General features: G+C 47.0%; 1 protein-coding gene across 4 annotated transcripts in view; it reads right to left on the bottom strand.

Moving 5' to 3' along the window:
• Window positions 1–14,057, bottom strand: part of ACOX2 (acyl-CoA oxidase 2) — a 36,057-nt gene that overhangs the window by 8,382 nt on the left and 13,618 nt on the right. For all 4 annotated transcript variants that reach the window (XM_032650093.1, XM_032650092.1, XM_032650095.1 and 1 more), the window contains 4 exons: window positions 10,180–10,370; window positions 8,444–8,614; window positions 5,845–5,950; window positions 1,757–1,974 (listed from right to left, as the gene is read on the bottom strand). In XM_032650093.1, coding sequence (XP_032505984.1) covers window positions 1,757–1,974; window positions 5,845–5,950; window positions 8,444–8,614; window positions 10,180–10,370 — 686 coding nt within the window. The remainder of the gene's footprint in view (window positions 1–1,756; window positions 1,975–5,844; window positions 5,951–8,443; window positions 8,615–10,179; window positions 10,371–14,057) is intronic.

The raw sequence follows: 14,057 nt of genomic DNA, 5'->3' as shown, positions 1-14,057 counted from the left end.
TGTTACATACCTAATTACCCTGCAGTAGTCGGAAGGTTACTTAGGAACCATAATGTGAGTAAATCAGTTTGTGGGTTTGATGCATGCATAAGTTGTCTGTTTGTGTCAGTGCTGTCTTTCTTGTCTTGAATTGTAAGCCTCTGGGGCCAAGGGAAGCACTTAGCGTGCTGTTGGAGATTAAAAAAAATCATGCTTATAGGTATTAAGGTGATCGTTTGTGTTTCATTATCACTGGCAATCAGGGCTAGAATATTATTGTCTTCATGTGCTTTTAAATGCCAATCGTTTCAGAAAGTTAGATACGCTTGGGCTTGAACTGTGCAGTACTCAATCATGCTATTAATGGTTCCCACCAGTGGATTCTCTATATTAGGGAAAGTTTAATACCCGGGGCATAATTGTATCAAAGGTAGTTTTTGATAATTTTTGAAGATTTAATTAAACAGATATTTACTGACCACCAAATATCTGTTAGGTGCTTATTTGGAGTCATATGTAACATGTTGCATATTGTTAGAAAGAAAAAGAACCTGGTCTAGTTTTTTTTAAAACCTCCTTCATGAATATCTTATTTTATTAAAAAAAATTCAAATCTTTATTTATTGGCTGGGCCGCGTGGGATGCGGGATCTCATTTCCCTGACCAGGGATCGAACCCATGCCCCCTGCAGTGGAAGCGCAGAGTCTTAACCACCGGACCGCCAGTGAATTCCCCTTTCTTTTTGTTCTTAGTATTGTTGATAATGTGAACTATTGGAGGTTCTAGGGGAAAAGTCATATACACACGTGTCATACCACATCCAGTCCCCAACATACACAACAGGCATCCTATTTTTTCAGAAAAGGTGGTGTTATCAAGTTAGCTCATTTTCCATCTTATGGACAATGGTTACTAATTAGTATTAATTTCTGTTTCTTCCAGTGCCCTGGTCATGTTGGGGCTTTGGTTTTTACATGTTTTTAAAGTGATCATTTAGATTCTATATAAGTGACAGGATGGAAGTATTGCATTAGTATGTCATGACCCTACACTGCCCCGCCTTCTGCTGCATATAAAAGCTATATTATCGTGTTACAAATCAGCATGTGAATTACTAGATTTTAAAAATGTCGTTTTGAAGCTGAGGGAGTATTAAAGTGAGCTTAGTCAACTAAGCATATTCAACAAAGATAAGGATACATTTGAAATAAACAATAGCCCACCCTTCACTTTTAACATACAGTTTAAGAGCACATGCTCTGGAGGCAGACAGGTCCTCGATTGTACCCAGACCTTCCTCTGGCTTACTGTGTGACCTTGGGCCCTAAGCCTGAATTTCCTCCCCTGTAAAAGGGGGAGCGTAATAGTATCCACTTCAGAGCCCTATCAGGGTTAAATGAGATGATGTATATAAAAGCTTTTGGCATAGTGCCTGCCACGCATAAGTGTTCCTTAAGTATTAGCTAAGACCAAGGCTCATTAATATTATTAATATGTAGTATGCTTTTATTCATATTCTGTAGATTCATTTCTGGACAGTGTTGAAGAGTTCAATTGAGGTAGCTAGACAATTCTTAAGCATTTTTAGTTGTGATTTCCCCCCCATTTTTTCCTTTCATTAATTCATAATGCTTTATGTTGGTGTAATGATGCTAGGATGTAAACCTGTCCAGGGCTGGTGCTGCTTTTGCCAGACCCCCATTTAACAAGGTTTTAGAGTTGAAGGTTTTGGAGTTTGAAGTGAACAAAGGGCTTAGGGCGAAGGGCAGCCACTCACCGGATGAGGAGGAGAAGGTCCAGGTAGGCTTTTCTCGCCACATCTATTTGGGCGCCGGATAGGAAGCCATCATGGAGAAAGTCGCCCGTGTTAGTCATGATGCCATGTAAAGCATAGAGATCACAGAGACGTTTGAGCACCTGCTGAATTGCTGGTTGATTTTCCAGTTTCTCCAGAGCTTCTGTAAAAATCTTCACAGTGACATAGTAGAGGTGTGCCTACAAAGACACAGAGATGCGTTAGCCTCTGATTTCTGCCTCGACAAGTCATCCTGGAAGCTTGGCAAAACTACTGGAATAAGCTTGCTGTGGCCATGTGTTTCCCAGCAGGCTGACAAGCGCTGCCTTTCTACTAGCTCACCGCGTCTGAGCCTTTTTGACAGGGGTGTGTGCACACGTGTGTGTGCACGTGTGTGTGTGTGTGTGTGTGTGTGTGTGTGCTGGTGGCTGGTGGGCTCTGGAACTTGGTCCTTAGTTTCCTCATTTTCCTTGGGCCAGTCAAGAAGGTTTGAAAGCAGAGAGAGAGTATACAGCAGTATTGGAGGCTGACCTGGGGACAGTGGAGGACAGCACTGCTTTTCTCAAGAAAACAGCTACTTATTGTCTGCTGTGTTCAAGGCAGTGGTTGTGTGTGTGTGTGTGTGTGTGTGTGTGTGTGTGTGTATATGTATGTGTGTGCCTTGAAGTGAGAGAACAGAGGTTCAAGATGTACATGAAATTTATCCTAGCTAGACTGTAAACTCCTTGAGGTAAGCTAATTAGCCCATATACAACAGTCCGGCTTTGTCGGTGGTTAAAGTAATACTTTGATGCTGGTTGGTAAGTGACCACTGCCTTCAACTGGCGAGAACCCCCTCTGCCAGGCTTCTTCCCAGGGATGCCCCTCCTCCACACAGCCCAGCAACTAAAGGTTTAACGCTGCCCGACCCAGCAGGACGCTTTTCCCTTAGGTCTGAAGTCCTTTCTGATTGGTGGGTGCTCCTGCCTTACTGGTTATTAAACCCTTCTCCCTAAGACAAATGCACATTATTTTTATCTGGTAGGATATACGAGTCCTATGGGAGGAGAGAGAAAAGGAGAGCATATATATTAGGTCTTCTCAAATTTTTATGTGTGTACAGATTACCTGGGGATTTTGTCAAAATGCAGATTTTGGGATAGCTCCCCAGTAATGCCCATACTGCTGGTAGTGACTTGAAGTAGCAAGGCTTAGAGTGTCTCGAGGGATCAAAGGAATTTACCCGAGGGACAAGGAACGAGGGTAATAGTCATTCTTAGGCAGGGGAGAACTGCACGGGCACAGGGCTATACTTTCAGGAGGCTGCAGCAATTTAAGGGTAAGGTGAGGTGATGACAGGGAACTGTGAAAGTCAGGGTGGATGGGCAATTGGGACCCAGGTCGATGAAGGGCTGTGAATGATGTGGTTGGGATTTTATTCTGTGGGGGTCAGGGGGCCACCAGAGTCTTCAACAGGCCAGTGACCTGATGAGGTTTCTCACTTGGAGTGGATCTGCCTTTCCCAGGGAGGCCTCACGTGGGTGCTAACAATACCACTTTGCCACCTGGACCTGGGGTGCTCACAGCCATGCTGGGTTTGCAGCATTGGAATATGGAAAAGGAGAAGATGTGCTCTGCTGTCCCTGCTGCGTCAGACAGCCCTTGGTGTTCAAACTGGACCCAGTTTGGCACAGCTGGAGAGCCTCACTTTTTTCACTTAGGCCCTGTTTCCCTTTTCTAATCTGAGAGCCACATCCTTAAATTCTCAGGGACCTGGGTTTAAGAGTGGAGTGATGAAGAGCTGCCCAAGGGCCTCTGCCTCACAAAGCAGGAGGAGGACCAGAGAGAGGAAGGTGGCCTCTTCCTTTTGGGAAAGGCTGAGCCAAACCTTGGCACCATGCTCTGAACACAATGAACTTTATTTATTAGTGTGTGTGTGTGTCTGTTTCAGCCTTGCTTCCTGCCTAATTTAGGGGTGGGGGTGGGATGTGTAGCATTTGTAGCCTAGGTGGCTCTTCAAGTTGTACAGGTATTAACTCATTTAATCTTCACAATAATCCTACAAGTTAGGTACTATCAGTAGCTCCATTTTGCAGATGAGGCCTCTGAGGCATCGAGAGATTAAGTTCCTTGCCTGCCCAAGCACTGGCTGGTGAGTGGTAGCAGTGAGATCCAAACCAGGGTAGTCTGCCTCTCGGTTAAGTTTGTACTGTTAACCGCTGTGCTGTGTTGCCAAAGCCACCAGAGACTGAGGCGAGATTATAATGGGCTGGGACCAGAACTTAGGCCAGGGTCCGATCCTCCTCCTCCACCCGTCTGCCGCTGTTCCCCACCCCCCCTCGTGTTGCCGTCACTCTCCCTACACATTTGTGGTTTCCAGATGAGACCCAGTTGGGTACTTGAGGTTTCTGTAGAGTAGATGTCCTCCCAGAGCCCAGAAAGTGCAGATTTCCCTGCGCGTTATGACTTTAGAGACTCGGCTTGGGCACCGCCTTCCCAGGAAGCCGCTCATCCTTAAAACTGAGGCTATGCTTACTTTCCCTCTCAGGGTCATTTAATATGAGGTAACCCTGGCAAGCAGTGTCTGGTGCATGGCCGGCCATGGGTTTGGAAAGCAGGCGAATAATGGGCAGGTGTGGCTCCTTTTTAGGTGTCTGATGAGAGCACAGCATTTGCTTACCCTCTTCTATGTTGACCGGACATTTGACACAGCAGGGGGGTGCCTCTGTGACGGCCGGAGCGGAATGGAGGGTGGCAGAGTCAATACCGGCGCCGGCCGATGTGATGGAGGTGGCAGGTCACCAGGTGGCGCTCATGCCCAGCCTGCCTGACCAGCCCTGCCCCGCCCGCCCCATGAGGGAGGCTGCAAAACGCTTCTGGGCTCCCCTGTTCTAGCCTGCTATTTTTGGGGCCTGCTGCCTGAGGATTGAAGGGAACACCTTGGTTTTCCAGCTGTAGGTAGGGCCAGAGTCCCAGCTGCCTTAGCTAGAGCTCAGCAGTCATTCCTACCTCCTTCCCACTGCATTGCTCTCTAAAGCCCATCCCTTTCTCCTACACCCTTAATATCTCTGCATCTACCCGCTTCTCTCCGTGCCCTCTGGCAGATTCATGGTCTGGATCACCCTCAGCGCTTGCCCAGACTGCTGCTGCCTGCTCTGTCCTGGCCTTTAGCCTCCAGTCCATTCCACCCCCTGAAGCCTGTATGATCCTTCTGGAATGAAACTGATCGCTTCGCTCCTCTGATACAGACCCTGCAGAGGCTTCCCACTGCAATGAGAAACAGAAGCCAGACTTCTCACAGTGGAGCAGAAGGTGCCAGGCCTTGCCTATCTTTCCTCCTCCCCTGTCCTCCTTCCTGTCCTGGTTTGTCTTCTTCCTTTTGGTTCTCCTTGGAAGGATGTACATCTCCTCCCAAGCACCATGCCTTTTCTTGCCTCCTCCTTCTACACCTCCTCATCCCTTTGCTGGGACACCTTCCTGTCCAAAGCCACAGCCTCCACCCCTTGCCTGGTTAATTTCAGCCCATCCTTGCAGTCCTGGCCTGTATGCCGCTTCTGAGAAGGCTTTCTGACTCCTCAAGGTGGGTAGACTTGCACCTGCTCTGGGATCTTGTGGCAGCCTGTATTTCCCCGTGACGGTGCTTTCCTGATCGCAGCCGTCTGTGGACACTGTTGAGCCCCCAGTACCCAGCCTGATGGCTGATGTTGAGTGGGTGCTCAAATATTTGCTGACTGACTGTGAATTATGCGCAAACACAAAACGTAGTGGAAATGGAATCAGACATCTAAGGATTGCCTGTGGGGCTGAGGAGAGACTTGACCTGCTTTTCTATCTGGGAGGAAATATTGAACAACCTGAAGCAAATCCAATAACACTGCCTCATTACACTTTTTCCCTAAGAGCTGCCAGTAAGCTTGCTTTGGAGTTAAGTCCTTTAATTAAAATACCCTGGACTAAAGCCTCGAAAGTCAAATGAAGGCAGCTACTGAACAGGGCTGGGGAATAATGGCAGAGTTCTGATTTTCTCAGCAGGACAACCTGCTGGGGAAACAAAACAGGTCTCTTTCAGCTTTAGCTGATGGGCAGCTCACCTTGGCGGCCTGGAGATGTATGACAGTGGTCTGGTTCCATGCCTCGTGCCTGTCAGCCCCAGATTGCATGAGAGTCTGTAAATGATGCACTGAGTCCTTTATGAGCCTAAAGGCCAAAGAAAAAAGGTTCTGTTTTTGAACAAGTGGGGAAGAGATGGGTGGCATTTGGTCCCAGGCTGCCTGGGGTCCCACAGAAGTAGAAATAATACCAATTTATTGACCATTTGTTTGTGTTACAAACCTAAATACTTGATATACATTATCTCTTTAACCCTTTTAAGAGTAGGCATTCCCAATTTGCAGTGGGGAACACAGAGTGCTAGAGAGGCTAATTAACTGGTCCAGGGTCACGTAGCTAATAAGGAGTGGAGCTGTTCTTAACCTCCCGGCTGTAAAGCCTCAGGGCCCTGGGCCAGGCACCATCCCTTCTTTCTAATGCAGACTCCATCCTGCTACCAGTGTTTTCAGGCCATTCAACTGACTGACTTCCTATGGCTGAGCAAGGAGAGTGGTTTTCCTCTAAAGGCTGGTGAAGCCTGTCAGTCACCCAGTCTGCTCTAAGTTCTACCAAAGGGACCTTAAAAAAAAGAAAAGAGGAGAAAAGAAAACCAATCCTTGTTCTCCAAACCACGAAATTGGTAATTTGCCATTTAGTTAACCTTTATTCTTTTATTTTCTATTCCCTGCCCATCCACTCATGACCCTTGGAATTTGTATGCAAAACAAACTGTTTATTAAGCAATACTTATTTTGCTTTGTCATGGGATAGATAAGCACATGTCACATTGAGTTCTAAGCAAAAAGCAATATACAGCCGTCCCTTGGTATCTCTGGGGGGATTGGTTCCAGGACCACCACGGATACCAAAATCGAGATACTCAAGTCCCGGTATAAAAGTGTAGTATGGTCACCCTCCTTATTCACAGGTTCTGCATCTGGGGATATAGAAGACCAACTTTGATGGCATTTTAATTACCCTGAGCAGCCTTATTTTGCCTGCCCCACTGCTCCAACTGAAATGTTAGTTCTGTGAGACCTGGGCTTTTTTTTTTTTTTTCCCCTACATTGGGTCTTCGTTACTGCGTGCGGGCTTTCTCTAGTTGCAGCGAGCGGGGGCTACTCTTCGTTGCAGTGTGTGGGCTTCTCATTGTGGGGGCTTCTCTTGTGGAGCACAGGCTCTAGGCTCACGGGCTTCAGTAGTTGCATCATGCAGGCTCAGTAGTTATGGCTTTTGGGCTCTAGAGTGCAGGCTCAGTAGTTGTGGCGCACGGGCTTAGTTGCTCCGTGGCATGTGGGATCTTTCGGACCAGGGCTCGAACCCATATCCCCTACATTGGCAGGCAGATTCTTAACCACTGTGCTACCAGGGAAGCCCGAGGCCTGGGATTTTTGTCGGACTGGTTTACTGATAGATCCCTAGTGACTGGAACAGTGCCTGGCAGATTATAGGTACTAAATATTTGTAGTAAAACATAAATGAATGTCCCAAGTTGCTTGTGATCTTGAAATGACTATTAACCATCCCTGAGACCACAGGTTGGGATATAAGACCTCATATTATATAATGAAACTATTTTTTCCAGGATTTTTTGGTGTTTTAGTTGGGGAGGGGCTCAGAAGGTTTCCTTTCTAGGTAGCTAAATCTCTCCACCTTTTCCATGATGGTGTCTTTATTCCCAGCCCCCTGGCATGTTTGGACATTCCTGACATACAGTAAGTGTCCGACGATATTTGCTGGTTGACAGAATGGAGGAGTCCTTGGTCTTGTCTGTGTTACCTGGAGCCTACTAGACCCTGGAAATAAACATATACTATCCCTTGTTATAGTCACATTTTCGAAAATTATTTTTAGATTGTGGGATATTTCAAATATGTGAGCACAGTTGTCCCTCTGTATCCACAGTTTCCACATCTTCAGATTCAACCAAGAATCAAATATTTGGAAAAAAAACATTCTAGAAAGTTCCAAAAAGCAAAAATAGAATTTGCTGCACGCTGGCAACTATTTACATATCATTTGCATTGTATTTATACCTATTTACATAATATTTACATTTTATTGGGTATTATAAGTAATCTAGAGATGATTTAAAGTAAATGGGAGGATGTGCATATGCAAATACCTACACATAATATTGCAAATCTGCAAATATCCCATTTTATAGAAGGGACTTGTGCATCCTGGGAGTTTGGTATCTGCAGGGGTCCTGGAACCAATCCCCTGCAGATACAGATGGATGACTGTATTGCTTTATTTATTAGTATTTACGTACCAATACATATGTAGTATTTACATATGGGTACATTCTTTGTAATGCAAACCACAGTGAGAACCTAAAGATTTAAAAAATTCCTTGCACTGGCTAGAGAGGTGATGTCTTCCTATCTTGACCAGGATGAGGAAGTGATAGTGGTCCATGGCTGACAGGTGAATTCTCCTTTCTGCCCCTGGTGGCAGGAGCTGAGAGGACTGAGGAGGTTGGGGAAGGGGGTGGTTTTTGGAAGAGTATCCTAGAATGTCTACCCAGCCAGTCCCAAAGGCCTTAGTGGGAAGGAGCCTGCCCCCAGGTGGGATGGTTGATTTCTAAGCTTGGCTTACCTGGCTGCCACGTGTGCCCAGGCCGTGGTGTAAAGCTCTGGGTGGAGAAAGTCGGCTACATTTTGGGCTGGGCACTTGGCCAGGTCAGGTGCAGTCAGGTATGCAACAGACTGAGGGAGAGACTTCTGTGATGTGGACTCCTGAGCCTGCAGGTAGCTCTTCACCAGAAACCTAGGGGGCAGGGGTACCAGCAGGTGAGAGGGTGGGGAGCCCTGAGGGACAGCCCAGCACCCCTCTCCCAGCGTCATGCACTCTTATGCTCCCCGTGGGAGAACCAGGGCCACCCACTTTCTTTCCCAGGTCCCTACTGATAGCTACTCTTCACTCAAAAGCCGAAATGCATCCCGAGGCTGTAGCTTCTTTCACAGTGAAATGGAGCTGGAGCTGTAGACTGCAGACATTCTCAGACCATGAACATAAATTCTTTTGATACCTGAACAAACAATCTTTTCTCTTGGTTAAGATCTTATGATTCGGGGGTTTATGATGAATTATACAGTGATGGTGGAAATTAAATTTTCTTAGCTCATAAAAGGATAGATGCAAGATTGCAAGCATGTATAGGAGAACTACAGGTGACTCTTAGCTTCTTCCTTGTGCTAATCCAATGGTTAGCGGCTCTGGGTCAGACAACCCTGGATTCCTCTGCAGCTCCACACAGACCTGTGTGACTTCACTTCCCTCAGCCTCAGTGCCTCCATCTCTAGATGAGGATGGGGTCACCTGAGAGGGGGTTTGGGAAAACTGAATGAGATATTTGCAGAGCACTTGGCACAGTGCGGGGCATAGAGTATCTAATACATGATTTTGTATTCCTTTCGTAATTTGAAGAGAAAAAACAAATGTTGTATGTTTAAAATTTTTTAAAGAAATGTTACATAGCCAATTTGCCAGCAGGTCCTTTCTCCCTGCCTGGAGAAGTATGTGGCCTGTCTACTCACCTGAGATAGACGCAGGTGAAAGGCCTGGTCAGCCACAAGACCCACAGACATAAGAGAGAGAAAGAAACCGCCTGTTGCGGGGAGGGGGAATCAGCCATTCCTCCCTGCCTTTCAGGTTGGAGCCTCCTGGTGCAGACCCTGTGCTGAACCTGGAGATGCTACAGTGAACAAGGCCGGCAGACTCCCTGCCCTCAAGGCCCGTCACACAAAAAGAGACGCAGTGGGGGCGCATCTGAAGGAAGTGTCGTTTTAGCTGAGACCTGAAGATGAGGAGGAGCCTGGCGGTGGAGAGGATTAGGGGGAGGGAAGTGAGTTTGCAGGCCCCGAAGAAGAAACGTGTGGCTGGCAAAGTGAGCAGAGGAGAAGGGTGTGAGAGGATGGAGGGGAGGCAGGGACCATGTCTTAAGGTCCTTGCAGGCCACAGTGTGGACTGTGGCATTTTCCTGTGAGCGGTGGGAAGCCATTGAAGAATTTCAAGCAAGGGAAAGATGTGATCTTCTTTAGGCTTCAAAAAAATCCCCCGGCTGCCTGTGGAGGAAGGACGGAAGTGGGGCAGGGTGGAAGCAGCCAACCAGTGAGGAGATTGATGTTGTCCCGGTGGAGGGTGTGGCAGCCTGGCTGGGAGCTGCATGAGTCTGGGGAGAAGTGGATGGATTGGAGACATAATGTGGGAGTTGGACAGTCTGCAGACGGTGGTCCCCAAAGTCTGCTCCCTCTGTGGGCATCAGATGGTGCTTCAACCCAGGCAGAAGCTTGGTGGGGTCCCTGAGGGTTGGACAGAGACGTGGGCCTTACCTGGCTGTCTGCAGGTAGAGCACCGTGTTCTCACCCTCGTAGGTGCAGGAGGCTGTCACTCTGGTGACCAGGGAGGGCAGACCACTCAGCTTCGAGTAGCCATGTCCACCACAGGCCCTGCGGCACAGCTCAGCCCCCTGGACGCAGAAGTCCGACACCAAGGCCTTCATACCTGCACTCAGTGCGTGAAGCTGCAAAAACAGGAAGGGTGTCAGTTGGCCTAAGGGGCCATTCAGTTACAGCCATGCTTACCACTCATGGAGCGCCCACTCTATGCTGAGAACAGCTCTGTGAGATAAGAACTGTTTCCTCAGCTCACAACTTTATGAATGAGAAGACTGAGACTCGGGTTACGTGACTCACCCAAGGTCATAAAAAGAGGCAGTGTTGCTGTAGGGGCAATAAGAACGAAGGAAAACTGTCTAGACCAGTGTGTCCAGGATCTTGGGAAGAGAGTGCTTCTAGGATTGGTCTCACCATTATCCAGGAGCTGTGGATTTTGCTGGCAGGGAGAGGTTTTGGAGGGCTTGTCTGTGAGGATGCAGGTCCACCATCAGCCCACTGCTCTGGGTTGTAGGAGGGGCTGCCAGGCAGCCAACCTGGTTTGAGTTTTTGGTTCTTGAAAGCCCTTACCCATCTTTCACACTTTCAAGTCCTTGGGAGGAAGGGTCATGTCCCTTAACCTCTCTGTGCTTCACTTTCCTCATCTGTAAAATGGGTATATACAAATGGTGCCTGCGGTACAGTTGGAAGGATTGCTGAAGTAATGCTTACAAAGCAGAGAGCCTGGGGCTTCCCTGGTGGCACAGTGGTTGGGAGTCCGCCTGCCGATGCAGGGGACACGGGTTCGTGCCCCGGTCCGGGAAGATCCCCCATGCCGCGGAGCGGCTGGGCCCGTGAGCCATGGCCACTGAGCCTGCGCGTCCGGATCCTGTGCTCTGCAGCGGGAGAGGCCACAGCAGTGAGAGAAAAAGCAGAGAGCCTGGACAGACCAAATCTATATGTAAGTCCACCGTCCTTTATCTGAGAATCTTGGGTCCAGATGTGTTTTGGAATCAGATATGTTTTGAATTTTAGAAAGGTAAAGCAGCGCAGTTAAGGTAGATTATATATAATACCCCTAGAGGAGTCCAGGGAGACCCTAGTGATCCAATGTATTAATATTTTCAGCTGCAAAATGTATTCACACTCAGTGGGATAAATCAGCTTAATTCAGGTCAAACTGTGCCACCAAATGAGTTCTAAATGACTTTTGGTTTTCAGAGCTTTCCAGGTTTCAGAGACACACCAGGGGGGACTTCCCTGGTGGCGCAGTGGTTAAGAATCTGCCTGCCAGTGCAGGGTACACGGGTTCGATCCCTGGTCTGGGAAGATCCCACATGCCGCAGAGCAGCTAAACCTGTGTGCCACAACTACTGAGCCTGTGCTCTAGAGCCTGTGAGCCACAACTATTGAGCCTGCGTACCACAGCTACTGAAACCCGTGCCTAGAGCCCCTGCTCTGCAACAAGAGAAGAGAGATTGGTTCAAGGTGGTGAAATAGGAGGACATGAGCTCACTTCTTGCGGGAGCACTGGAATCACAACTAATTGCTGAACAGTCATCGACAGGAAGACACTGGAACTCACCAAAAAAGTTCAAGATACCCCACATCCAAAGACAAAGGAGAAGCTGCAATGAGACGATAGAAGGGGCGCAATCACAATAAAATCAAATCCCATAACCGCTGGGTGGGTGAGTCACAAGCTGGAGAATACTTATACCACGGAAGTCCACCCACTGGAGTGAAGGTTCTGAGCCCCACGTCAGGTTTCCCAACCTGGGGGTCTGGCAAAGGACCTGGGAGGAGGAATTCCCAGAGAATCAGACTTTGAAGGCTAGTGGGATTTGATTGCAGGACTTCAACAGGACTGGGGGAAACAGAGCCTCCACTCTTGGAGGGCACACACAAAATAGTGTGCACATCAGGACCCAGGGGAAGGAGCAATGACCCCATAGGAGACTGAACCAGACCTACCTGCTAGTGTTGGAGGGTCCTCCTGCAGAGGCGGGGGGGTGGCTTGGCTCACTGCGGGGACAAGGACACTGGAAGCAGAAGATCTGGGAAGTACTCCTTGGCATGAACCCTCCCGGAGTTCGCCATTAGCCCCACCAAAGAGCCTGTAGCCTCCAGTGCTGGATCATCTCAGGCCAAGCACCCAACAGGGAGTGAACTCAGCCCCACCCATCAGCAGACAAGCAGATTAAAGTTTTACTGAGCTCTGCCCACCAGAGCAACAACCAGCTCTACCACCACCAGTCCCTCCCATCAAGAAGCTTGCATAAGCCTCTTAGATAGCCTCATCCACCAGAGGGCAGACAGCAGAAGCAAGAAGAACTACAGTCCTGCAGCCTGTGGAACGAAAACCACATTCAGAGAAAGATAGAGGACTATGTACCAGATGAAGGAACAAGATAAAACCCCAGAAAAACAACTAAATGAAGTGGAGACAGGCAACCTTCCAGAAAAAGAATTCAGAATAATGATAGTGAAGATGATCCAGGACCTCGGAAAAATAATGGAGGCAAAGATTGAGAAGATGCAAGAAATGTTTAACAAAGACCTAGAAGAATTAAAGAACAAACAAACACAGATGAACAATTCAATAACTGTAGAAATGAAAACTACACTAGAAGGAATCAATAGCAGAATAACGGAGGCAGAAGAACAGATAAGTGACCTGGAAGACAGAATGGTAGAATTCACTGCCACAGAACAGAAAAAAGAAGAAAGAATGAAAAGAAATGAAGACAGCCTAAGAGACCTCTGGGACAACATTAAACACACCACATTCGCATTTTAGGGGTCCCAGAAGGAGAAGAGAGAGAGAAAGGACCAGAGAAAATATTTGAAGAGATTATAGTCGAAAACTTCCCAAACATGGGAAAGGAAATAGCCACCCAAGTCCAGGAAGTGCAGAGTCCCAGGCAGGATAAACCCAAGGAGAAACACGCCAAGACACACAGTAATCAAATTTACAAAAATTAAAGACAAAGAAAAATTATTAAAAGCAACAAGGGAAAAATGACAAATAACATACAAGGGAACTCCCATAAAGTTAAAAGCTGATTTCTCAGCAGAAACTCTACAAGCCAGAAGGGAGTGACACGATATACTTAAAGTGATGAAAGGGAAGAATGTACAACCAAGGTTACTCTACCAGGCAAGGATCTCATTCAGATTTGATAGAGAAATCAAAAGCTTTACAGACAAGCAAAAGCTAAGAGAATTCAGCACCACCAAACCAGCTCTACAACAAATGCTAAAGGAACGTCTCTAAGTGGAAAACACAAAAGAAGAAAAGGACCTACAAAAACAAGCCCAAAACAATTAAGAAAATGGTAATAGGAACATACATATCGATAATTACCTTAAATGTAAATGGATTAAATGTTCCAAACAAAAGGCATAAGCTTGCTGAATAGATACAAAAACAAGACCCGTATATATATATATATGCTGTCTACAAGAGACCCACTTCAGACCTAGGGACACATACAGACTGAAAGTGAGAGAATGGAAAAAGGTACTCCATGCAAATGGAAATCAAAAGAAAGCTGGAGTAGCAATACTCATTTCAGATAAAATAGACTTTAAAATAAAGAATGTTACAAGAGACAAGGAAGGACACTACATAATGATCAAGGGATCAATCCAAGAAGGAGATATAACAATTATAAATATATATGCACCCAACATAGGAGCACCTCAATACATAAGGCAACTGCTAACAGCTATAAAAGAGGAAATCGACAGTAACACAATCATAGTGGGGGACTTTAACACCTCACTTACACCAATGGACAGATCATCCAAACAGAAAATTCATAAGGAAACAC

The sequence above is a fragment of the Phocoena sinus genome, chromosome 11 (genome assembly GCF_008692025.1).
Source record: "Phocoena sinus isolate mPhoSin1 chromosome 11, mPhoSin1.pri, whole genome shotgun sequence".
NCBI classification, from domain to species: domain Eukaryota; kingdom Metazoa; phylum Chordata; class Mammalia; order Artiodactyla; family Phocoenidae; genus Phocoena; species Phocoena sinus.
Note: the sequence above shows the minus strand (reverse complement) of the source record. Positions and strands in the feature narration are given on the sequence as shown.